Here is a 27030-nt window from a genome sequence, read left to right on the forward strand (position 1 = left end):
ACACACTCACTTAAATCTAGAGCTCAAGGAAGGCCACTGGTGTTACTTAATATGTGATATAACAGGCCGTGATCTTGAACTTCTGGTCCAGAAAGACCCAAGCTTAGCTAAGGGGTGGACTGTTTGTAGAGGGAGCTGAGTGAGGTACACTCTTGCTTGCCCTAACTTGTATTTCCCTAAATATGGATCTTATGATGAGTCCTTTTCCTCATGGTAACTAGACCGTTGGAATTATTGGGCACTATTAACTTATTAATAGGTTAATTTTTATTAATATTAATAACTGTTTATAAAACACTCTTATGGAAGATCACCACTGAATAGCAGCCACACCTTCTTTGATGACTCAGGTAGTTACAGCCACGGGGGGGGGGGGGGGGGGACACCAAGCCTCACACAGCTACCCCCAAACATAGCTACTGAATAAGACTTCCTCTTCTTGTTCAGGTCGGTTCTGGCTTTATGGGACAACACGTAGGAGAAACAATACCCTTGAACCCTGAGTCTGGGTTCATATCCCAGTTCTGTCACTCCTTGACTGAGTGACGGATCAGTCTCCACTCACTGGAGACCTTGGGCGGATTTCAACTCTTAGTTCTCCATCATCCCCTGTAAAATGGGTCACTCAGTCACTCACAGTGTTTATGCATACATCAGCGTGAAGATTCACGGAGTGACCTAAGGTTCTGTGCACGCACGATCATCATCATTTGACACAAAGCGATGAAATTTTTTTTTTACAGGAAGAACAAGTTTATTTCTCCTCCTTCCACTCAGAATACATCTCGCCCACAGGTGGCATTATTGAGACGCATTCAGTGGGTGAAGGTGCCCACCGTGCCTTCTGTCTGCCCTCTGGAAATGCACAGTGGTCAGTGCGTGAGGTGAGAGGCGATTCCTTGCCGTGAGGCAAGGCGACTCCTCACTTGGCAGAGTGCTTCTTGTATATCTCCAGGAACTCAGCCACGTCGTCTGGGGACCCCAAGATGACCGGCGCCCTCTGGTGGATGTCGGTGGGAACGATGTCTAACACCGCTTCCTTCCCGGTGGTGGCCAGTCCCCCTGCCTTCTCCATGACAAAAGCCATGGGGTTGCATTCATAGAGCAGTCTCAGCTGGAAAACAAGACCGGACACTGGCGTCCTCACACCAGAAGGTATTGAGAAGAGAGGGGACTTGTTCCATAGCCCAGCAGGGTAGAGTTGGTCGCAGTTCCCAAGGTAACCCACCTCTTTTCTTCCAGGTTGCAAAAGTCCCCTCCCCACCCCAGGCTGCATTCGGGACAAAATGGTTACCCGTTTGGTTAAATAGAGTCATTCACCCAGCCAGCAAGAGAGGCCCTGATGCCAACATGAGGCCGACCCCCTGGATTTAGGACAAAATGACATTTTGGCACCACCGGTGGCCCCTCCTCTTTACAGCACAGAAACTGGACTTAACAACGGATTCTGTGCATGTTTTGGATGGAGCTGTGCCGATTCTAAAAGCATGTCTAAAAATCCACAGTAGTGTCTGGCTGCAGACATCTGGAGAGCAGACGGGGCCTCCAGACAGTGTGACATTGTTCGAGATTCTGTGCCTCTTTTACAATTCTCCCATGGCTCCGGGGCTGGGGTTTAGTGTGTTACACATCTTGGCATTTACTTTTAAATATAAACTTTTCTCTCATATGCATTTTCTTGCAGTCTGCCTCCTGAGCAGACAGCTCTATGCAGATGTTTCCTGACTTCATTCCCACATAGGTGTCAGCTCCAAGCTTGGAAAATGGAAAAAGGGGAGGAGCTTCTAGATTTGTGTTAAGGAGCAATTTTTTAGGCATTAGACAAAGTGCTAGAAAGAAAGCAGGTTAATCATACCGGCTGGAGTATACCTGTGGCAGTGAAGCCTGGGGTTTTAGGTAAAGAAGAATGCCTTTGTGTCACTGGCCACCATGTGCCACACACAGGGATGCAGACATATCAATTGCTCACTGTCCTAAGGAGATTATGGTTGCTATTCATTCTTGCATATTCAAAAAAAAAGCAATGTGTCCACTGGAAAAATAAAGAGGACATAATACTGGGGAAGGAAACCCATTGTCACTTTGTGTAGAGAATGGGGTGGTCCTCGGTCAGCATAAGAAGACCTGGCCCACCCCATGTCTCCATAGCACCGTGCAGCCCTGGGAAAAGCTCTAGGTTCTCCAGAGAGTCAATCCTTCTTTAAAAGGTATCATTTTTAAGGCAGCAAATGTCAGGCTCACTGGTTATTTCTACTTTATGCCTTAAAAATGATCAAAGACCTCTACTTGTGACATATATTTGATTTGCTGCCTTGGTAATGAGACTGGACCGTTTTGCTTCACTTTATGAATGAAACTCATTTTGTCCAAGCCAAACCACGTACCCCCTGGAAGTTCCAAGCCCTTCTAGTCCCCTCCTGACTGAAACGCCATCAATCCTCTTTGCTGTAGCACTAGCAGGGCTCTCAAGAGGTTTTTATGTGTAGTTGATGTCGTCTGGCTTTACCTTGAATCTAGTAAAGAACATGCCACGGATATCTTCAGCCGCAACCGGAGAACATAAATCTGTCTTAATCTTTCTTTCACGTGAAGTCGAATCCCCCCAGCTAAAAATGAAATCCACTGCTTCTTGGTCACTGTTCAGGGAATTTTCTCACCTTTCCATTGGGGCTTTTCTTGTTGGCAGGGTACAGAAAGATCCCTCCATAGACCAGCGTGCGGTGAACATCAGCCACCATGGAGCCCACGTAGCGGGCACCATAGGGCGCTGAGTTGTCCTACAAAGAGAAGAAGAGCAGGGATAAAGGCTGCACACTAGATCCCAGTTGTTCATGGAGCAGCCGCAGAGCTGCGCTAAGAAACGCGATGAAAGCCCGTGTCCAAGGAGCAGAAAATGGAATCATGGAAGCGGCCTCCCATCCAACTCCCAATAGGTCAAATTACAGGAAGAAGCCTCCCACCCCAAGTGAGTGCAGTTGCTTCTGACCAAGAGGCTGGAGCAGGTGTCTCAAAAACTGGGCCATTTGGCAGCCCCGTGAAGGTCGGGGGGATTTGGGCAGCCTAAGGAGCTGGGCAGAGCGGCGCCATAGGTTTCATGGCAGAAGAATCTGCACGGCTCTCGACAAAAATTGTCCACGCAGGGCCCACCTGGTGGGGTGTGCGAGCGGGCTGGGCACCAGAGGGGATGGAGTGACAGAGTGAAAGGGGAGAGAGCCTGGGGCTGCTCTGGAGACCCTGGGTGTCAGCGTATTACACAGCTTGGCGTCTACAACATTTGGGCCTCATCCTGAGAAAATGGCCATCACCAGTGACTTCCAAGCAAGAGTACCACAAGATGAGCTGTGCCCACATACAGCCCATGGCATGGCCAGCCCCTCTTTTCTTCCTCGTCACCAACTGTTAGCTCTTTAGAGAGATGCCAGGAAGCACACGCTCTGTCTTGGGACAACAGGTAGAGACCCACCTCAGACATGGGCTGGAGGGACCCACCACCTGGCAGGTGTCTGTGTGCGAGCAGCACATTCTGCACCCTTGGGACCGTGGACCCCAGAGGCAGGAGTGCTTATGTCCTGAACTCATTCATCTGATTGACATCGTTATTCTCCTGATCTTCTTCAAAGAGCAAGTGACAAAGGCTGAAATAACACTCTAAGCTTGACATCTCAGGGCAAGAACCGCAGTTCCCAGCACCCCGGTGAAAGCCGAATCCCAGCTCCGCCCAGACTGAGATCCGTCCCTGCCTCCTTTTGCAGAAAGGAGGCTAAATCATGAATCAGTAGCTTTCCACATGACTCAAGGCTCCCAAATGAGGTCCAGGGCCCTTCTCAATCCCAGAGGTCCTTTCCCTCTCAGGGGACAACCCTCCCCCTAGAGTTGCCCCTGGTGCCGAAGGCCCCAGCCCCGTGCCAGTCCCACCCTGCCCCTCACTTACAGGGGGGAACTTTTTCCTCTGGACATACTCAGTGACGGCAGGGTCGAAGTCCTTGGCGTAGCCTTCATTGAGGCTGTAGATGTTACCTTTCTTTTTGATCTTCACATTCCTGTCCACCAAAATGAACTCTCCAATGGCCTTTGAAACAAGAAAGGAAAGACAGAGAGGCTTTGATCAGCCTCCCCCGGCAGGTCAAGGTGTGCAATGGCCAGGAGGGGCTGAACGGGGAGGCCCGTGGCCTATGGTCATACCTCACCCCAGGGATCCAGTGATTCCTGCCAAATGCCCCAAGAACCGTGGGCAGGTGAGATAAGAGAGAGCGGTGAGAATAAGTGGGAAGGAGATGCAGTCCCAGCAACAGGGGAGGCTGAGGCAGGAAGGTTGCAAGCTCAAGGCCAGCCTGGGCAGAGGAGTCAGACCCTGTCTTGAAATTAAAGGTAAAATTAAAAGGGCTAAGGATGTACTTCATCAGTAGAGCACTGTGGATTCAGTCCCCAGTACTGCAAAAAATAAAATAAAATCCACGTGCGGTGGTGGACACTTGTAATCCCAGCGCTCAGGAGGCTGAGGCAGGAGGATCTTGAGTTCAAAACCAGTCTTTGCAACTTAGTGAGGCCCTGAGCAACTAAGCAAGACTGTCTTGCAAGACTGTCTCAAAATAAAATATAAAAAGGACTGGGGATGTGGCTCAGTGGTTAAGTGTCCCCGTGTTCAATCCCTGGTACCAAAAAATAAACTAAAATAAAATGAGAGAGAGAGGGCAAGAGGTTACTGCAAAAGTCAACAGGGTGATAAAGGGACTTCTGACTCTTTGCAAATGATTTCAGTAAATGAAGAAGCCATACAGATAAAGAGCAAGCGGAAATGTACAAAACAGCAGCAGGTTTCAGAGAGAGTAAGAATCGTGAGTCCAGAGCAATTCTCTTGTATGGCTGTCCACACACTGGTGTCGTCTCAGAGGGCACAGGCGTTGCAGGGAAGACACGCAACTGCAGAACCACAGTCTCCGAGCTGCATTTCATTCTATCTTGGCCCATTTGTGTGTTTCTGTAGAACAAAGCGGAGCCCCAAGTTTGGAGTCCCTGCGTATGTCACTTCAGGCACCTTTGCTCACTGATGTGCAAACTCGATTACAGACACCTCCTCCCACACAGCCCAGCGCTGAGCAGAGGCCTCTGGGGCTTTGGTCCTTCAAAGGAGACTTGAACTAGGAGGGACAGTGCCCATAACTCCTGCTGCTCTTTTGTTATGGATGCCTGTGTGGCAGAAGATGACTGGGCTCTGGGGCTCTACTGAGGTGACCATTAAGAAGACAAAGATCGTTCCTGAAGGTGAGGCGGGTGTTCAAGCTAGAAGGCAGGGAGGGAGAACGATCCGGCGGTCACCGAAGGTATCCCTGCAAAGGATTCTTCCTTTTTACTTTTTTGCTTTTTTATTTTTCTACTTCCAAAATTTTTGACCATAAATAGATAAGAACATTCTTTTATAATCAATAAGACAAAATAAGTAAATAAATATTTTTTTAAAAAATCATCTGGAAAAGGAATCATGAAGGCAATAGGTGCCGGCTCCCAGTCCCCCGTCCTAGACAGGGCTGAGGAACAGGGTGCTAGGAGGGGAGACTCCCAGGTAGAGAGACCAGAGACATAAAAGCTCCTCGAAAGTCAAAGCCTGCTAGGAATGCTGGGATAGCCACGGCAGTGATTTTAGCAGACACCGTCTGCCCCTCCTGGCAGCGTATCTACACCAAGAGGAGGAAGCCCTCAGCATCTCCCTGCTGGGAGGCTTGCCCCGCACAGATGCTCAGGCAGCAGTGGGGCAGCCAGCAGTGCACAACCCTGGCAACCGCCTTGTTCTGGCAAACCTTTAGGCCTGAAGCGGGAAAAGACCATCAAATACACAGACGCCTGCTCCTGGAGACCCAGTCTGCACACTGGAGACAAGAAGAGGTTTGATCTCCCTCCATGTCCACAACCCACAGGTAACAGCGAGAGCACCAGAAGGTCGCGTGGGGAAGCGGTGCCTGCCAGGCCAGGTGTGAGCACACCTCACTGACTCCAGAAGCGGGGTCCCGGCTCAGACTGAACTCTGCTCTGGTTCCCCCACAGTTTCCACCAGGTCGCCTCGTTTGTTAACGGGGGCTGTTACCCTGCCCTTGTTGACTTATTAAGTTCCGTGCTTCTGAGGAGGTGAAAGTCCAGCTCCGTTGGGAGTGCGTGGGTCAAAGGTGGCCCTGCCCTGGTTAACACGCCTGCCCCCACACACCACCCCGCCGCCCGTCGGCAACCTGCCCTTTATGGAGGATCCCAGTGTGCAGCCCGTGCCTTGTGTTTAGAGCGTCAGTTCAAAGCCAGTCTTTGCAACTTAGTGAGGCCCTAAGCAACTAAGCAAGACTGCTGCTTAGCGTCAGCTCTAAACACATACAGAGCATGTCCTTAATGTCATATGAAGACACTTCTTTAAAATTAAAAGGAATTTATAAATCCAATTATGTCCCCAGCGCCCTGGACCAAGTGCATCATGACTGTGTCAAGGCGAGTAGTCTTTTGAGTCGTTTCAGAGGTGGGCTTAGTTACACCAAGTACTTAAAGAGATTTCTTTCCCTAATTTTACCAGTTCTGTTAGAAGTATCATCTACTTGAATAAATAAAAAAATGGGCAAGTTCATGGACATGTAGAAGAAACTATCCATAAATTAAAACCATTATTGACGGGCTGAGGCTGTGGCTCAGTGGTAGCGCGCTCACCTAGCATGTGTAAGGCCCTGGGTTCGATCCTCAGCACCGCATATAAATAAAATAAAGGTATTGTGTCCACCTACAACTAAAACAAAATATTTCTTTAATAAACTGTTAATGAACATTTTTCAGAGAGGCAGCCTGGGTCTCTCTGCAATGTGACTCTTCTCTATATGGTACGCTAAGGAATAATCTTCATTCTCTTTATTTTCATTTCCTTTGAGTTCATCAGAGTCTTATCAAAACTGTAAGGGCGAACTGAGAACTTTGTGCACCTCCATATAAAACCAACTTAATTTGGGGGCTGCTTATTTTTTTCTTTTTACAGGACGGGGATCAAACCCAAGGCCTCACACCTGCTAGACAAACACTTTACCCCTGAGCTACGCTATATTCCCAGCCATTTTTGTTTTTTATTTTGAGACAGGGTCTCACTAAGTTGCCCAGGCTGGCCCTGAACTTGTGATCCTTCCCGACAGCTATTTTGAAGAAGGGGTACTCCACAGTTTCCTCTGGGCTCCCCTTTCCCCTCATGAATTCCCGTCTTGGTGAATGAGGTGGAAACGCTAGCCATGGCCATGGTGGGTGGCCAGCAGACCCTCTCAGGCCCCACCTGTCCACACAGTGATTGAGTTGGCTGTTGGAGTGTTTACACATCTAGAAACATTACAATTTTTTTAATCCAATGTTTCTTGAAACTTTGTACAATTTGGCAAGACAGGGGGCCTCTATTCCGAAGGAGTAACGATGGCTGGACCTCACCATTCACCCCAGTCCCTACCAGTGCCCCTGGTCCGCCTTCCCCAGCACATTTCACTGATTCATCTGACCTGCCTGGGCACTGTGGGCATTTGAGTCATTGGAGGAATGGCCATTTGAAAGAATTCACCCTGGAGCAAAGACCCCTCTTGTGCTCTGGACAGACATGGTCTCTCACCTCCCCAACCCTCTGTGTCCATCTCCCTTCCGCTTCCCACCCCACCCCCGCCCCTCGTGGCCCACCTCTGCGTACACACATGGCGGACACTGACTCACAGCCTCTCACGCACCCAGCCTCTCACGCCATCTCACCGGGTCCAGCATGAAGCAGTTGACCCCGCTCTCGGTGGCCAGGACCAACATGGTGGCACTGCCGTAGAGGGCGTAGCCAGCCGCCACCAGGTTCCGGCCTGGCTGCAGAGCATCCTTCTCCGAAGGCTCGCCAGTGGATTGCTAGAGCAAGAAAGAAAACAAACCATATGTTTGTTTTGTTCTGTGCTTCTTTCCTCCACGTCAACCATTAGCAGGATGCACTGTCCAGGTGTTCTCCTAACGAAGCAGGTACCTTCCCGGGGGGATTTTCCTCCACATCAGTCACATCCTTATTACATTACCACGGCAGCCTTCCCACCAGACCCTGAATTTCCTGCATCTGGATGCTTCTTTCCAATCAGGGTCCTCCTCCCACTCTCCTAATTTGATAATCCTTCATCTCTCCATTATCACTTCCCAAAAAACAGCATGCTTCTTGCCAGCTCCCTCTAATTTAATCTGATTATGGGCATCAATGTCTTGCACCTGCCTACTCTATCTTTATTTAAACAAATTAACACCAGGCTGCAGGGCAGTGAGTCTGGGGAGGAAATCAATTTCACAAGCTCTTGCCAATCACAGCACATGTTCAGTGGGGTCACATTGTCTCATGTCCAAGAAATGCCCAGAATTTGCACTATCTCCCCAGAGTCACTGCAGGGAAGGGCAGGTGCTCTCCAGCTTTTGACCATGACCCTCAGTAAGAAACACATTTTAAAGTTGATCTCATAGAGGTTGAGAGTACATGGTGGTTAGCAGAGGCTGGCAAGGACGGTCAAGGAGGACCAGGCAGGTTAGGCAGTGACCACTTAGACAGGAGAGGCAAGCTCCCCTGTTCTCCCGAATGGAAGGGTGACTGCCGATCATGATAATGGACCGGGTATTCCAGAAAAGCCAGAAGAAAAGATTGTGAATGTTCTCACCCAAAGAAATGAGAAATGAGGAAAAAGATAGGCTTGCCCCAATTTGAACATCACACCATGTGTGCATGGAGCAAGCATCACGTGGGACCCCATAAGTAATCGTGGTCAGTTTAAGAGAAAAGAAACACATCAGGAACCAGTGCAACCCACATGCTTATGTACACACACACACACACACACATACAAATTCAACCAACAATACCTACACTTAGAATGTGACATACACTATATTTTTTTCAAAACATAGCCCACTGAGTCATGTGACCCAGTTTGTCTAATAAAAAGGAGGGGAATAGCTTAAAAAGTGGCTCTTAATCAGTGATTTCCTATTGATAATTATGTTCTTTATTAACACTTGATTGGCTTCTTCAGCTCTCAAACCCCAAAGTTTGACGCTCTCTGCCTGAATTTAAACAGAAATTTAAAATGGCCAGTTTCTTCCAATTTCCTCCAATTTCCTTTACTTCCTGAGCAGCCAGGGATTTCAGAAGCTGAGAGTGTCTCTGACAAGGAGCTGAAGAGCTAGCTTCCCAGCAGAAACAATCCAGGTCATTTCTTCCTCGAGTTTTTTAAAATGTGGCCCATAGACCATTTGTATCAGAATCTCCTGAGATACTTATGAAAAACAAGTACTCTGTGGCTCTAGCCCACACTCACCCACCTGTCCAGGATGGTCCGGAATCCGCATTTTATCAGGCGCCATAGGTGACTTTGTACCAACTACTCATGTACAAGGAAAAATGAAAGCCATCCTCTCCGCTCCGCCCGCCATCTCTCCTCCTCGTGGTTTTCGGCTGGGTGGTTGGTTGGTTAAGTGGTCCAGTTACTTGATTTAGTTTGGTTTGTATTCACCAGATAGTACAGTATGGACTCAACCAGGATCAAAAATTTGAGTTGTTTTCCCTAAATGGCAAATGTTGCCAATGTACCCCCTTGAAAGGGGGAAATTAATGGTTTGGTCAATATGGACCACCTGTCAGAGGTCATGTTAACAATTAGCTGCTTCCCTTGAATCCGGGACACGGTGGGAAGACCTGGGCCTCTAGCCATCCTCCCCTTCTATTCAGGATTCGAGTCCTCCAGAGTCACCCGGCCCAGAACCATCCATGCCTACCTGTAGCAAAGATGCAAATGTAAACCACTACTCCCTGAAACACTGTCACCGAACGCTCTCCCACTGGAGGAAGACACCCCTTCTCTATGACACCACAGTCTCAAAAGAAGTAAAAGAAACACATGGAATCAGAGATTGGGAGGAGTTCTTTTCCAGCCCACCACCATTCCGGTGCATGAATTTCCTCCTCCAAACCCCAAGCAATGCATGTCTTTCTTCCCAGGCTGTCTAATCCATCCTTTTGCAGATGCCTGGGGAAGGCAGGTAATGGGCATAAAGCACTTGGCAAAATTAGAAGGTTTCTACCCGAGGTTACCATCTGCTGTAGGTATTGGCTTCTGTTTTATTCCATATCCCCCATGAAGAGTACAGGGGAATCCCAGCAGCTCGGGAGGCTGAGGCAGGAGGATCTTCAGTTCAAAACCAGCCTCAGCAATTTAGCAAGGCCCAAAGCAAGTCAGCAAGACTCTGTCTCTAATTAAAACACAAAAAAGGACTGGGGGTGTGGCTCAGTGGTTAAGCGCCTTAGGGTTCAATCCCTGGTACCAAAAGTAAATAAAAAAGAGTACAGGGGATGGGGCCATGAAGTCTGAAGGCTTGGGGTGGCGAAGGAGAGGGCAGAAAGGGGAGGGAGAGGACTGTCATGTCTCCAAAGGTCTTTCCTCATAGAGGCCACTAACCCTCCCTTGGAAGCTCTGCTTTTAGTTGTGGGGACTGAATAATTTCAAATATGTTGCCAATTTGTGTGTCCAGGAGAGGGTACAGGCTACAGGGAGGCCAAAAATCATCTCAGATGGAAAGATGAGAGGTATTTAACTCAAAGAAGAAAAAAAGGGGGGTTAGGGAAGCTGTTCCCAAACACATAAAAGAATCTGTGGGATGCTCTGAAAAGCCAATCGAGCAGAACAAGACAGCTGTCAACTCAGCATTTGGACGTTCTAGCCATGGTGTGACCCAGCGCCTCGAGGGAATCTGCCCTGTGCGTGTGTCTCCAGCCAGAAGTAGGGTGAGCTGTGGCAAGAACAGCTGGAACACTGGGCCACACACCCGTCCAGGTCCCTTTTGAGCCTATTTCCCGGCATCAGGTGGACAAGGTCTGATCCCAGCTCTCCACTGACCATGCTCACCAAGGAGCTGAGTCCCAGCAACAGCGGTAGAGAGGAAGTCACTTTCAGAAGCAGAGGGGACTCTGGGTCTCACAACTAAGCTCCAGCCTTTAGCACCAGGATACGGCTCAGTGGGATGAGCCACTTCCTCCATGAAGATGAAGGGACAGGATGGGGCGCTGTCACCTGTGAGCGGTTATTTCTAAGTAGGTGAGGCTGGGCTGGGGGCTCAGCTCAGCGTGGAGCGCTGGCCTAGCGTGCAGTGGCCCTGAGTCCTGTTCCAGCGCTGCAGAATCCTGAAACAAAATCAAGGAGAGCCAAAGCCAAGAGCACGCTGCAGATGGCACAGCTTAGGGTGGCTGTAGGGACACTCGTTCTCCTTTGCACTTTTCTCTCTCTCTCTCTCTCTCACACACACACACACACACACACACACACACACACTCTTAAGACAACGAAGGAAAGAGGCTCTTGGGGATGGAGTGACTGCCCAAATCACGAAGTTCCAGGCCTCAGCAGAGGGACCCGCCCTGTCCTGCACCAGTGTGCTTTCTAGGACCAACAGTAGGATCTACAGACAGACAGACAGAGTAAATATCTCAGGCTCTTGTAGGCTGTCAAGCCCCTGACAGTGTGGCCAAAAATCAGCCAAAGGCGCTATGTACATAAACATGCCTGATCCTGTGTCAGCGAAACCTCATGAGCGGTGAAAAGTGAGTATCACGTGAATTTCAGGGACCAATAAAAGACATTCTTTGGATTTCCCATCAACCATGTAAAAATGTAAAATGGTTATTCTTTGCTCATAGGCCACCCAGTTTCAGCAGCAGACTGCATGGGAGGGTCATAGTTTGAAGACCCCTGATTTGTAGGACTTAAAGGACAATGTTTATATAAATAATCTCAGTTACTTCTTACTCTCTCAATTCCATAGTATCATCACTAAACTTTTTTAAAAAATCTAATTTTCCAACATAAAAGAAAGTAAGATAGAGCTAAAAGAGTGAACTATCTTTTTGTTTCCCCTCACATTTTACTACTATATTTTCTCCTAACAGCTTCATGGATTTTATTAGGCAATTAATGTTGAAAAGTCAGAAGGTGACATGCAAATCAATTCAGGCCTCAGAGTTTCGTCCTGTACATTTTAGATGCTGCCCCTGGTGAAACAGGATGGGATTCTCCACCTTAACTTTTCTTTTGATCCAAAACCAGGTACTTGATAGATCACATTTTACCTTTCTGTAGATGCCAAAAATGGTTCCAATGGACACAAGGCAGTCAATATTGGAAGAGCCATCCAGGGGATCAAAACAGACCACGTATTTACCCTGAGCAAAGAAAAAAGAAGCACAATTTTAAAATAATATTAATAATACAAAGAAATACAATTTTTAAACATGGCAACAAGACAGGGAGTTTACACCAAGTGGTCAAAATGGGACTCTAGAGCACAGCTTAAGAAATGTGAGTCATTCATTTATACTGTGAGGGAAGATACGAGAGGAGACAGAAAGAGATTGCAAAAGATGATTAATCAGAGAAAATGCCATTTAGAATAGGAAGTACACATGGAGGCGGTAGAACACAGATAAAGAAGTCATAATGTCCTACACCACTGATAGAATTTAATTACAATTTTGGTTTTTGAGAGTCCAGGCAGCCACAGAAAAAGAGAAGCGAGATGAGTAATTACTTCTCCTCATTTGTAAGGGAAGAAACAAGTTCTCAGGTGAAACAAAGACTCCCCCAACATTCGGACTTATAAGAAACTTTCCATGCAGGTCTCAAGATGCAACAGGAGGTTGAAGTTCCCAACAATACCCCTACTGTAACTCCCAGAGGAGACGATCCTCTGCTGTAGTGGGGCCACCAAAGATTCATTCCTAGAATGGAATTTTCTGTGGTATGCTGAGGCTGGCTGATATGGGCTCTCAAAAGCCAATGGTGCCCACCTGATTCTGCTTTCAAAGATGTCATGATGTAGCTTAAAGTCAGTCTATGGTTAGTGTATTTACACCATTGACTTTGGTAAATACTACAAATCAGAGTTTGTTTTTGTTTTTTGTTTGTTTGTTTGTTTTTTGAGAGCCAGCTTACCAGCACATCACTGGGAATTTGCCTTCTTCAAATTACCCTCCTTTTAAATGTTCTGCACTCGATTAAGATCATTTCCTGGCCTCTTGTTCTTAACAAATCACCCTGTGCTAGCAGGAGAAACTGGAAAATGGAAATGGTCTACCATGACAGTCAGAATAGCTTGGTCTGGTAGAGAATGTTCAAAAATGAATTCAACCCATGTGTCCCCAAACTGCCAAAGGCCATGAAAGTCCAGCGGAGAAAACCGTGAACTGTGAATCGGACATGCAGTGCTGTTCTAGGAAAGATGTAAAGCCAGTTAATATGCCGTGTCCTCTACCCTCATTAGAAGGACAGCAGCCTCTTTATCTTCTGATTTCCTTTTCTAATCCTTCTCCACGTCCCCAGTCATGGTGACCAGGACCAGGTAACGAGCCCATGCAACCGCACTTGGGGTCTCAGCAGTCTTCATCAGAATCACTGTTGTTTGATAAGGGCTGGTTTACTCCTTCACTCCACAATCTTCTCTGACAGTCACCTGGTTCGGACCCCCTACGGGGTGGCGGGCATCGTGCGGGCATCGTGGTAGACGCTGGGATACAGCGAAGAAGATGATTTGTCCCCTGTCCTAGGGGAGCCGTCCTGCCACTGGGCATCCCGTGGATTCCAGTGCACAGATCAGTGACAGAATTCAGAGCAGGCAGCATTGGCAGCAAGGTCAGCAGAGAAGGCTGGGAATTTGTCGGATGGAGATTCAGCGGAAGAGGCAGTGAACAGAAGCCAGGTTTGAAGAGCGTGAACATGCCCTCAAGGAGTGAGGAGCAAGGACGAGTCCCAGGGAGAGGCAGACACAGCGGGACCCAGGGCCAGGGTGGCCGTGGGGGAGGGAGGGCAGACTCCAGAGATGCCAGTAGGTGGAATTGGTGGAAAGATGACAGAAAGGAGGCCAGTCTGAATAAACAAGCGAAGTCATTTATGCAGCTAAAAAGAAAAGTGGCTCCATTCAAACCCTGGGCAGGGGCTTCCAGACCCACCCTTTTCTCCTGTTCTACTATTATGGCGTGTTTGTCTTCTTCAGACACGAGAACACAGGTGGAAAAGGAAGACTTTAGCATGTTCATAACCAGGTCATTGGAGAGGACATCCAGCTTCTTAACTTGGTCGCCTGTCACGTTGGTAGAGCCAGCAATGCCGTAGCTAGAGGAAAGAAAACCAGGAAAAATAAACCACAGCCACCAGAATGCACAGATGTATCCACAGACGCACTGAAAGTGAGCGTTTAGTAGGATTTTGAAGAAAGGAAAGAAGACACGTGGTGCAGAAGAACCAAACCAGCCAGGTGGGTGCCCCAGATGGACTCCTGGGGATAAAGGACCATCACTCTCTCAAAGCCAGCTCCCCGTCACCCACCCCGCACACCTTGTGGTCAGATCTACATTCCTCAATCTTCTCTTTTTTTCCTCATCATGTTGCCCATAAGGAGCTTTTTAAAACATTTTTTCCTGACCATACTCCCCATGAAATGCTAATTTTAATAATACGGAGTGTATATCGATTTATTACTCTGTGTATTCTAATAGTGAAAGCTGGAGATTTTTATATTTTTGTTTTGTCCAAGATCCAATCTTTATCCCCACATGCACAGGTTAAATGAATCAGTGGAGAGATGGAGCCAGCAGGAAGTCTGACTTGGAGTGACCTGAGATGTCAGCTAACCTGACCTGAAATGTCAGTTCCTTGGTGTCACAACAAAAAGATCCTTGAAGAAAATGGACATCGACTGATTTCACCACCTCATTTCATAGAGCACCAAACAGACTCTAAGGCAGATGAGGGTCCCTCCAGATCACACAGGCAGAGGAGAGGGGGGTCCCTACCTCTGGCTTCCAGCCTGGGTGCCCTTGGTGGCCCTGTGGCCTGAGAGGGAGTACTAGGCATGAGGGAGCCCACCCTAAAAACCATACAAACCCAAACCCAAATGCCCAGCCCGGCCTGACTGTCTCCAGGGGTCTCTTCGAGCCCCCTTGTCAGTGTCCACCATTTTCAGCATCCTTTTCCTTCCAGCTGGAAGCAGCGTCCCATCCCTGGGGACCCCCTCCTGGCCTCCTCTCTTCACCTGTCACTCACATCAGGAACAACAGGCCAAGTGATCCATCTGATTCGCTGCTGTAGCCTGTCTCTGACCTTTGGTCTTCTTTCCATTATTTCTTTCTGAACGTAATTGTGAAGCCAACGATGGTGGGGGAGGGCAGCCCAAGTCTGGGTTGACCAGAGGGGTAGGCAGGTGCCACCAGCCCAAATACATCTCCCTCGCTGCCCCACCACTGACAACTCCCACTCCTGCCCAGCCAGGATTTCCACCATAAAGTCACCACTGGTTCAGAAGGGCAAATGGTGCCAAGGGACAAGAACGTGGGTCTGAAGGCGGAGAGCTGGTCCAGCCCTGAGCTCTGCAGGCTCCTCGCCCTCTCTGAGCCTCCCTCTGTTTCCGCATGTGCCCAAAGAGGGGAGCGATATCTGCCCGAGGGGCTGTCAGAGGATCACATGAGATAATGTAAGGAAGGGCTTAATGGATGAAGGAAGGGACAGCTCCACGGGGCCAGGCCAGAGGGTCCTTGGCACTCAAGACAGGTCTGTTCTGCATTACTGTACGGAGCTACACGAAGCTCAGGAATTTATAAAGAAGTCTGTCTAGATCACAGTCGGGAGGCTGGAAGTCTCAAGAGCGTAGCTCCAGATCCGGGGAGTGCTCCCCTTGGCTGCTCCCTGACACAGAGCAAGGGAGGAGGAGAGCACAGGTGAGATGGGAAGCCAGGGTGAGGGAGGTGCTGGCTTGCCTCTTGTCCCTAGGCCCCGCCTCTTAGAGGTCCCCACCCCTCTCAACAGCACCACCCTGGACCAGCCCCCCAGCACATGAACCCCTGGGGGACGCACTCACCACATCCCACCTCCAGCACTTGGGAAGGAAAGACCTATTTCACACTCTGTCCCAGGTTCTACCTGCTCCGATCCCGTAATCCCTCTCCTTAGAAGTTTCCTAGAGGCCTGACTGAGGGTGTGTTTATTCCACAAGTATCTACAGAGGCCCTGTTGTGCTGACCAAAAGAGAGGCCATCCCTGGCTTGGTGGGGCTTCTATTCCAGTGAGGTGAAACCAACAAGAATGCCTTGGAATGAACGAGACCGTGTCGGAGAGGGACAAGCGTACGCCATCATAAAGTAAGGCAAGGTGACAGGTGGCAGGGCGAGCAGTTAATTTGGACGGCCAAGTAAGGTCTCACTGTGCCGGAGTCTTTCGAGCAGAATGGTGTTTTGAATATTTTTCATAAGAACGAGAAGATATGAAAATCTCTAAAGACGCCACACAGTAATGACTGCATGTAAGTAATTCGTCCAAAGAAAACCTCAATGTGTTTTTCACATGTTTCCAAATGGAAGTGGGTAGGTATGACATGCACATTTATATAAGTAACTATTTAAAACTTGAGGTCTTTTTCCTCTGACTCCTGGATTCAGGGAGCATCTAAATTCAGGAAGAGGAGATGGGGGGTGGGGGGAGAGCGAGAGAAAGCGCATTTATAAGGTTCTTCTCGCACATGGCCAGCTCTGGCTTGCAATGCTCCTGGGTCAGCCCTGCCCGCCCAGAAGAGACAAGTCACCCAGCAATGGTGTTCCAGTCCCGGTTACCACCATTTGTTTTGTGGGGTTAAATAAAAATGAGAGTTTCTGATGCACCTCGTTTCCTCAGCTTGCAGCCTCAATATTCAGCCAAATCGAAATGAGAGGAGAAGCAAGGGCTGTGGCCCTGCATGTCGCCCCCAGTTACAGAATGTCATGCTCATGTAGGAAGGTGACTCACCAAACCAAGGTCACGAGCTGGGTTTGCTCACTGCTGCTCCAAGAATTCTGAGAGCGCTCCCACCCTCCGAGAGAGGCCACAGAGGAACCAACACACACGGAAGCCGAGGTCCCGGAGGGTGGCACAGCCTGTCCATGTTAGGAGTCATGTGAGCCGCAAAACGCCACAGGCACCAGCGACCCAAGGAACCCTCACCGCATATGCATGGAAATGACTCTTGGTGCAGCCAGCATGGTAGACAGCCAGCTGCTTCTTCGGGTCCTTCTTAGGGTTTCCACGACAGCCCTGGGTGGTAGTGTTAATGTGGCCAATGTGACAGGCCAGTTCCTCCAGTTTCTTCAGAACTCTCTGCCCCCAGTAAGTGTCTCGCCCCTGTTCTCGTAGGAGAGACCTTCTGGAGATAGGTTATTCTGAGCCCCGACTCAAGCTCAGAAGTCACTTCATTGGCTGCGTGACTTTCCTAGGACGTGTGACTGAAGGGCCTGCCCAGAGAGCCCTGACATTAAGAAACCCTCTAAGAGGGCACAGGAAAGCGACGTGAAGGCAGGAGCAGGGCTCAGGAGAATGAGTCGCCAGACTGCCAGCCAATAATGCTGCCGTGTTGGTAGGAATGAGATCTGGGTTGTGTCACAATTTTTGGACATTCTTTGACTCGCATCTCAGCACGCGAGGTGCTGCAGTGAGCCGAACTTCTTGCTTCCCTTGCTGAGCTCCGCTCTCTGGCCAGGGAGCCACAGCCACGAGGGCAACTGTGGCTGGGCAAATGCTCACCCCAGCATCTCAGTGGGACCCTCAAAGGGGTTGCACAAAGTCTCCAAGGTCACACTTGTCCTCATGAATGGAAAGCTGAAGCAGGTGAGGCTTTTGTGACTTTAACAGAGGGGGAAAGCCCTTAGAAATATCCTCCAGGAACTAACGAACTGAAGGGCATGTGGAATTTATTTTCTTCATGAGTTTTCAGAAACCCCCTTGGAAATAATCAGATTCTGCAGGTTGATCGGTCGTCATTCCTTGAGGGTCCTGAAGGGTAGATTTGCAAGGGCCTCCTCTCTACATTCTGATGACCACTTGGAGAGAGCCAGATAACGGGCCTACAGAATCAATAGCAGATTCGGGCCAAGGCTCACACCTCGTGAGAACCTCCAGGGCTCTGCCTGACCCACGGAGCCAGGGCTTAGTGGACACAGCAGCCATGTCCTCCAAATGGAAGTTCTTGGCAGACTCCAGGGGAGCCCACTGTGGGCCCTGAGCCCTGTCTTGGTTTGGAAGGAACTTCCATGCCAGTCATGTACCCCGGATGAGACAAAGCCCTCCACGCACCACCTGGTTCTCTTCCAGGCTGCAGGGATATGGGGAGCCCTGACCAAACAAGCTTTCCTGGGGCCAACCGTGCCTTCACAATCAATGGAGAAAGAGAAAGAAGCTGTGAGGGTGAAGGAAGAGATTGACCTCAGCACATCATGCCCCTCTGGGATTAGCGACCTCTCCAGCCCCCACCCAGAAGAGGGGTCTGTAGCAGTTGACCACGCAGGACAGTGGCATCTGCCACAGAAGCTTGTCCTAGATGGGAGTTATTGCAGCAGGGAAAGACCACATCGTGAGCTTCTCTTCCTTGGACCTCAAAGCAGAAATGTCAGCACTTGAGGGAAAGAAGGAGGAAAAAGACTTGTGGCTTCCCCCAAGATGTAGTGAGAAGAAAGCAAGAGAAAGGGGTAGCAGCCAAGGCCTGAGGGCCACTGGCCACTAATGCAGGCAACGGAATTAAATGTCCTACACACCACAGCACAAAGAACCAGGCTGCCTGCCAGCTGGGAACCCAGGGCCCTGAATCAGGGCACAAATCAGGCAAAGTTCAGTTGTTCAGACACATGTGTCTCAGAGCTTCAAAAACTTGAAGCATCTGGGGCAGACATTTAAACCGTATGTTCCAGAAGTCCCAGGATACTTGCTTTCCATGTATCCTAGTCAGTTAGTGGAGAAGAGAGGAATGGACAACATTGATCATGTAGTGATTGATATATTTTGAAAACTCTCTATGTCAGGTTTTGATTGAAGTTTATAAAATGAATACATAGTTACACACAATCTTTTGGGTAATTAAAGGGTTTTTGAAAATAGAAAAAGAAGAGCTGATTAACGAGGGACCTATTCTTGCTCCTGATGTGCATGTGGTAAGTTAATGGGTGCAACCGTTGGATTGGGGAAACTTCTGGAAGCGGCAGGGAGGGAGTAATCTGCCTCTCAGGTCTTGGCCTTGAAAAGGGAAACCTGTGCCTGTATATGGGTGGTCACCAGAGAGGTGAAGATGGACAACAACTTGAGGATCCCAGACCAATACCGGGGACATCCAGCTCCAGCAGCATCTCCCCGATGCCAGGAGCCTGGTGACATTCCCAGGAATGGGACACCAGCACCAGTGCGAGCACATGACCCCCAAGCATGTTAGGGGAGAGGGCCTCTCCTCCCACCCCAGTCAGAGAGGACCAAGAGAGGCCACAGCAGGAAGGCATGTCTACCACGGTGCATGGTTCTCATGGCCTGGGGAGGACCCCCTCTTTATGGGCGCCCCCGGGAGCAAGGGCACAAGTGGCTGCCTGTCCTGGAAGCGCCCTCCAAACGTGATGGTAGAGAATGTGGCCAACCTGCATCAGGCAAGAACGCCAAGAGGAAAAGGCCACTGGACCACTCTGCAGACGATTCTCCCCTCAGGGTCCTCTGCTGGGACGTGCAGTGCAGACTACCGGCAGCCTGGGATTACTTCTGTCACTTGCTTGGTTTGTTTTCTGGTGAGGCCTAAAACTGAAGCCCAGGGCACGAGGTAAATGCCGAGGGTGATCTCTGAGAGGACCGAAACTCTCCCACGTGAATGGCACGTTCGAAGGGACCTCCGGGAGAAGAAAGGCCTTCCAGTTCTTGAGCCTGGAGAAGAGACTGTTTTGCTCACTGTGTGTCCTTAGAACCTGGAACGATGCCCACACATGTTAAGTGCTCGATAAACACTTTTGGAATTAATGAAAGTAATTTAGAGAATAATATAGGATCCAAGGACATCGAAGGCTATGAATTTCACTCAATGCAATGGCATCGTAAAAACCTCCCTTCACAACCTACCATCCAAGATCCACTGCAGATGAACACACCTCCTGATAGAAGTGCGCTTGCCAAGCGTCAAGACAATGGAAGCGGCCCTTCCCCCCAGTCAGTGCACCAGGAGGCTGCAGGGCGTGGTAGTCAAGGCCACATATAGGCTGGGACTCTAGAAGGTGGGGGTTCAAATCACTTTGCGCCTCTGACCTTTGGTGCTTCACCTGTAACATGGGAATATGGTGCATCTGCTTCATGCTTTTAGAGAGGAGGAGTCAAAGCTTAGGCAAGTGTGAAGGAAATACTGCTGTTCCATTGCCACGCATCAACGCATCCCTCAGCATCAACACATCCACGCTGAGGAGCAAGGTGGGATCCTGGCAAGATCGCAGCACCCAAAAGACCTGTGTTCAAATTCTGCCTTTCCCTCTTCCTGATTACGGGACCTCCACCAAGTGTCTAAACTACCCGACTGACGGCTTCTAGCCAGGTCTGTAAACATGATGGGTAATGCCTGGGATGCACCTGGTGCAGAGAAGCACCCATCTCTAAAGTGGGTCTTTAGAGACCCACCCAGGCCTCTGCTGAGGAAGTGTTGGGTGAGGGAGTGAAAAGGAACACCCCCTGAACATCCCCTGAACCAGTTTCCAGGCAACTTCTGAGACAACAGTCAGCACAGAGCTGTTGTCACAGGTAATTGATTTAAAAAAAAAAAAAACAAGTGTACACAGTTTATATTTGACAAGCTTTCACTGGAGATATTATTTCATTTGAGATGTTTGTGACACTTCCATTTTATTCAAATTAGTTGGCACTGCAGCCCAACTAGTTAAGAGGGGAAGTCCCCTGTCAGAAGTCAGACTTCCGTGCCATGACCTTTCTCTTTCAAACTCTTAGACACACACACACACACAAAAATCTCTTCCTGGAATTTGGGAACCAAAATTCAATTTGAGAAGCAGTCCTTAATATCTCATCTACTTTTTCTGTAAACCTCACCAAAAATACTTGAAAAAAAAACCACTATAAATCACTAAAATTCATAGAATAGGGAATTCCTTGAAGCATAGACTAATTTGCCCAGTATTTTGAAATCTTTGGACTTTTGGATTAAATATTAGCATTGATTGTTGCCTATAGTTTCTACAACAGGATGAGCTATTTCTTGGCCATGAAATCTGTGATGCTTCACGTGTTGGTTTCTGATAACCAAGGAAAGCTGCCTTTCATGGCATCCCTGAAGACAGTACTAAACATGTGAACTGGAGCCAGGGCCTGCCTCACCCCGGGACAAGCTCTCCAGGACTTCCTTGATTGACACACTGACTCAGGACCTTTTCTTCCTGATGTCAACAGGACAAGCATAAGCAGCAGCAGCTTAGACAATGAGCAAAAGAACCAAGCTCATCTTCAGCTCATTCAGGAAAAGGGGAGGCAGATTATTATTTAATCCTTATCACTAAAGTCCAACGTAACACTGGCTTATTATTGATTGCTTCCTTGGTAAATGACCAACCACTCACCCAGTTGGGAACATCCAAGGGTTAGTTCAGAAATACATTAAAGAGGCGCCAACAAAGCAGCTTTCAAGGTCATCAAAACAACCTCCACTTGTGTTCACGCAGGCTGAAAATGGACAAATAGGATGACACAGGGCTGACTATACTTTCATAAAAATGAAGTCTTAGTTCACTGTCTGGTCATACAGAGAAGGTCAGCCAAGAAGTGGAAAATAAATCTGATAACGTCTCCACTAGTTTAATGTCATAAACTCTGCAAACTTGAAGGTAAGCTTAAACATGTATAAGCTGACCTGTAATTCCAAAATTAAAATGGAATTTCTTTAGCAATTTCTTCTATCAACTCAAGAAGACCCCATATGCATGTGTAACTTTTGTGGACCCAACAAAGACATGACAGGAGAAGGTTTCCTATTGCCAATTTGTTTCACCATGTGATATTCTAGTCCGTATCCCTGCTGATATGCATAGGGCCACTGCTAAGAAATGAAAAACAAAATACAGAGAACAGTTTACCCCCGAAAAATAATAGTCTCAGGAAAGCAGTTATGACCTTGGTATCTGATTATAAGATCAGTTCATGCTCACACAGCCCCCCGAGTTGGAAAACACAACTGTCCGTGGGAAAACCGAGGCTCAGGGATGCTACACCCAGGCCTGTATTCTCAGAGAAATCAAGTGGCAGACCAGGAATTTGAAAAATGTGCCCTTAAGTCATGTTCCTATTGTGCTAACTCTAGTCCTGGTTTCTTTCTCTTCTCTGCCTCAGAGCAATGGTGCCAAAATCCAGTGGCCAAATCTTTAGTGGGCATTTCTTGCCAGATTGGCATGTCTGGCTGTGGGCTGGATATCTCCAATGGCACAGCTCTCCAGTACCTCAAGTTGGACATTTCCAAATATCAAAACCATCTTTTCACCTTTCCCCAGCCTCTAAAGCCAGCTCCTCCTTGGAGGAGCTTCTGTTTTCATATAGTTGGGTCTTGTTGTCTGTATTGCTGTTTTTTGATGCTGGGACTCTGCTCTCAATGGCCAGGACCAGCTCCTCGAGACCCCCTCTCACTGCCCTTCTCATCTAATCCGTGCTCAGACCTCACCTTCATCCAGGTTCTCCCCTCCCCCTCCAATGCTACAGTCTGGTGGCCTCTTGCCTTAACTCCCTTTCCCACCGGTTTTCCAAACATCTCACCTTCCAGCTCCATCCTTACCCTATCATCCCCAGATTAATCTTTAATAATGCCACCACCCAACTTAAAAATCTCTACCCTCTGCCTTTCCATAATCACCCAAACATGTAAAGAGGTCACCTTTGCCATTGGATGCTCCTCCATTGAGCCCCTAATTTCACACCACAAATGCCCCAGCAGGTATACGCCAGGCCTTGCTCAAACTGAATGAGCAACTTTTCCAGAAACACTTTCCCTACTCTGGACCATTCCTCACCTGACCGCCCATCGGAACTGCTCCACAGCCATTAGGCCTGTGGCTGCCCCTACCGCCCCTCACTAACACCCACCTTGATGCTCCCCGGTCCCTATTGCCTGAATCCTGATCCTGGCCTCTCTGTGACGGCATCTCTCAGAAGTCTTCTTGTGTTCTACAACAAATTCTTGGCTTGGCTTGTTCTCCTAAGGGTAGGCTCTGTGTTGTTCCATCTCTCGTCTCTTCTAGAGCTTTGTCCATTAGCAGCTTGCTAAATGGAATGGAACCCATGAGCTCCTCAGATGGTGATTGGGAAACGTGTTCAAAGGGAAACCAACAACATCATGTCACCAAGTCATAAAACTTAAGGCAGTGGAGGACCACCTTCCCCCAGGGAGTGAAAACAAGGAAGTGGGGCAACAGTGACTTTGTCACTTGAGCCATGAATTCACCAGCTCTTCTTACGGGCGTCTCATGAAGAGCAGAAGGCTGGCCACCTCTTGCTGAGATCTGCATGCCCTCTCTCCTGAGAGCGGGTGGAGAGGAGCCCAAGGGTTTAGATAGGGCTCCAAGGGCATGCTTGCCAAAGGACAGTGGCTCCTTGGGATGTCATTCTTAATTCACATCAAAAGTGGGATTCATGAATGAGATTTAGAATTGGGTGAGCTTTAACTTTTTAACTTTTCTTCTGCCTTTTATTTGGTGGTGCTGGGGATTGTGCATGCTAGGCAAGGGCTCCAACACTGAGCTATACCCCAGTCAATCTTTAATGGTTTCCTAAAATAAATAAATACAGGAAGGAAGAGATGTGTGGTATGAGAAAAAGAGCCCCACACTGGGGTTCTGGAGCCCCAGGCCACAAGCCAAGCCAACTCATCTCCCTGGCCTTGGGGTCCTCATCTGTACCAAAGGGAACTGGACCAGGTAGCTTCTGAGTCTCCTTCAGTTCAAAACTGGGAACAATGAAAGTGACTTCACTGGCAAACTTAGGTTGACGCAGAGGAAGAGCCTGTGACCATCGGGCTCCAAGCTTACACTCCTGATGGTTCCCTGATGGGTTATCCGGAGTGAGTCCATGAACTGTCCCGGTGCGTGCATCCCCGTCCCCCCACCACCACCTCACATGACCTTCTAGGGCAACTCTTCAGCACTAATAAGCTCTTCAAGGGCATGCTGGCCTTCCACCCAACATGTCAAAGCCTCCAATGAATGTAATTTGGAGGTCTGGTTGGAGATCTTATCTTATAGCTACCGGTCCGACGACTTGTCATCCTGAGCACTGTCAAACTTATTTTCCCACAAATGTCATTAAATGTCCAGCTTCCAGTCCTTCCCATCAACGACCCACACAAACAGGCACTGACACCTGTGCTGACACTGTGAGAGTGAAGGGTAGTGAAAACCTAAGTGCCCCAGATGGGGACAGTTCCATAGCTCCTGATACAGCTGTGCAGTGGATCACCACGCAACAGGTAAAAAGAAGGTAGATCCGCGTGCCCTACCAATGAAGGACATTCACTGTATGTGTCGAATGTTAAAGCACACTGGACAGGTATGTTGATGTGATCCTGTTATGTGTGCTATTTGCATATAGAATTATGTAAATACAAGCTCCTGCATAAATTTATGTGAGTATAAAGAAGTATCTGGGAAATGGGAGGGAAACCATCAGTAGTAGATTCCCCAGGAAGTGGATATGGGGTGGGTTTCACTTTTTCCTATGTGTTCTTTTAAATGGTTTGATTTTTTTACATAAATTAGTGCAACTTACTAAGTAGTTTATAACAACAGCAATGATTTTTAAAAACTGGTGTTCACAACTACCTAGTCCAAAAATAAACATCTTATGTAGCCATAATTAGCACCCCTTTTCCCAGGTCCTGCTATCCAAGGTTGCTTAAAAGGAGGGACACCTCAAAACAAGCCAATCTTGTGCTCCTGAGTCTCTCTAGAGTTGTAAGAGGTACTGACAAGTTTTTAAAGGAAGATAAAGAAATGGCAACTGCTATTTCTTACAAAGCTCCCTGGTCCTCAAAGAAAATTAAAGCCAGGAGGACAACTATACTCCCAGTAAATTAAGTCTGAAGTAAGATGTTACCTGAGTGTGTTTGCTAAAGCAAAGAATCCTTAGAGACATATTATTAAGAGGGACTAAGAGTAAAATAATAAGAGTCATATCACCTTCCTTAACATACCTGTCCCTGTTTCTCTCCTGCTTGACATCTGAAAATAAAGGTGAGCATATGCTTCTTTCTTAAGAGTCAAGAAACCCATTCTGTGGGACCAGAACTTTCCAGGAAAAGGAAGCCAGGTTACTCTGCTGGGAGCTTTAACAGATCTAGGAATTCAATTCAAAGTAGCAGGATCAGCTACAAGCATCGAGCTGAGCATCAGGTGTCATTTTGGAGCGTTCAGAGGTGTGGGAAATGTTACAAAAGCATATGGACAATCTGAAAACCCAGGTATCCTTCAGGTGAAGTGAGAATAAATTAGATTTTAAATGCTGCGCACACCAGAACAAATCAAAGACTGTTGCGTGGCATACAAAAACAGTTGCAATAAGGCACCCCTTGAGTCCCCACGACCCCTGACTCCTCACTACTCCGATGTGACCAGCACCCCTCAACACGGGAGGACTGCTTGGAAGTGCAGAATCCCAGGACCCACCCCAGACCTACTGAAGGAGGGGCCACCTCTTAACAAGATCCCCAATGACTCCCATGCACTCTGAAGCCTGAAAGGCACTTCCTAACACATTCAAAACGGTTCCACTTGCACACGTTTTGAAACTATTCACTAACCCAGAAAGGGCCTTACACATCATTATTACAAATGGGTGGAGATTTTGAAGCTCACGGGGTGAATTTTCTCTGTTTATGGGACAGGGTGGCAATTCCCTAGGCAGGGGTCGGCCCGTGGAGCACAGTGCACTCGGACACTGCTGCTCTTAGGACCTGGACAGACAGCTTCCTCCCAGCCTGCCTGGGGGTGCTCTTGCTCCTGCCAGGACTTGCTTGGGTCTAGGAGACACTGGACTGGAACCCCAATTCCAAAGGAGCCAAGGAGCGCAGGAAGAGAAGGGAAGGAAGGCCTGAGCTAGTGCTCTCCTGAGTCCCTCCAGTTTCGCAGGGAGGTCGAGAGGAGCGCTGAGGCAGGCTGCTCCCGCCAGAGGAGGAGATGCAGGATGCAGCCAGGTGTGCACCTGGGAAAGAGGCCCCAGGTGGGCACCTCGAAGGTCAACAGAAACGGGAGGGCTGTGTGCAACTGGAGAGGGAGAGAGATGCTCGGGCGTCAGACTGGCGGAACCGCAGGAGGGCCAGACAGATCCCCAGGCGGACAGACAGACAGGACGTGGCCCCAGGCCTGAAGCCCAACTCACAGCTGCGCGATGCCCGCCTTGCGCACCGCGGAGGAGATGGCTTTGACGGCGGTGCAGAGCGAGTTGAGCAGCTGGGTCAGCTCGCCCGTGCCGCGAGCCTTCCTGCCCTCCTCCATGACGAAGCGGGTCAGGGTGCTGATGTCCGTGTCGAAGGGCGCCCGGTCGGCCATGCTTGCTTCTCGCTGGGCGGCAGGTGCAGGTGACAGGTGCGCGCCCGGCAGTGAGGGCGGTGGCACGCAGCGGGAGGACGCAGCGATGCACCGATCGACTGGGAAGCGTCCGCAGAGCTGGCTGCGTTAGCAGCCCAGACAGGGTCCGCCCGCGGGTCCCTGGGGAGCCTATCGGCGCCCGCCCCGCCCCGCCCCGCCCCGGGAACACCTCCGCGCGCGCCTCCGCCCGCGGGAACGTCGCCGAAGTCCCGCACCTCCGTACAGTCTCCCGGCCTACCCCGCTCGCCATCCCCACGCACCACACCGCGCCCCCACCTCGACTTCTCCACTGTCCCCCGCCACGCCTCCAAGCCGCTGAAGATGCCACCTGTTTCGTGGGGCATTACTCTAGGCGACGTGCACTATCTCCTGCAGTCCCCCAACAAGCCCGCCAGGGAAGAAGGCAAGATTCAACCCCGCCCCTCCGAGAGAAAACTAGTCCAGAGAGGTCAAGCAACTTGCTCAAGTCTGAACAGTCAGCAGAACCCACGCTCCTGCCCACGCTGGCCTGCTTTCAGTACTGGGGTTCCCTCGCTGTGGTCATTGCCTGTCCCCTGCTTGTGGTCTTCTGCCCACCCTGTCACCTGACTCTTCTGACC

At 49.2% G+C, this 27030-nt stretch overlaps 1 protein-coding gene across 1 annotated transcript; it reads right to left on the reverse strand.

Moving 5' to 3' along the window:
* Positions 1-723: 723 nt before the first annotated feature.
* Positions 724-26506, reverse strand: Fbp1 (fructose-bisphosphatase 1). Its single transcript, XM_047526999.1, has 7 exons — positions 26223-26506; positions 13997-14159; positions 12122-12214; positions 7741-7881; positions 3932-4069; positions 2658-2777; positions 724-1114 (listed from the first exon to the last, which is right to left on the reverse strand). Exons 1-7 carry the CDS (start codon positions 26390-26392, stop codon positions 923-925), a joined length of 1017 nt encoding a protein of 338 aa, XP_047382955.1. The 5' UTR covers positions 26393-26506; the 3' UTR covers positions 724-922.
* Between the last annotated feature and the right edge of the window lie 524 nt (positions 26507-27030).

This window comes from Sciurus carolinensis, chromosome 15, assembly GCF_902686445.1.
Source record: "Sciurus carolinensis chromosome 15, mSciCar1.2, whole genome shotgun sequence".
NCBI classification, from domain to species: domain Eukaryota; kingdom Metazoa; phylum Chordata; class Mammalia; order Rodentia; family Sciuridae; genus Sciurus; species Sciurus carolinensis.

Coding starts and splice junctions, on each gene's coding strand:
- Fbp1 (XM_047526999.1), bottom strand. CDS start 26,392: ATGGCCGACCGGGCGCCCTTCGACACGGACATCAGCACCCTGACCCGC. Junction 7,882..12,121: donor TTTTTGGCATCTACAGAAAG/GTAAAATGTGAT, acceptor TTCTTGCTCTAG/CAATCCACTGGCGAGCCTTC. Junction 2,778..3,931: donor AGAGGAAAAAGTTCCCCCCT/GTAAGTGAGGGG, acceptor TTCTCTTTGTAG/GACAACTCAGCGCCCTATGG.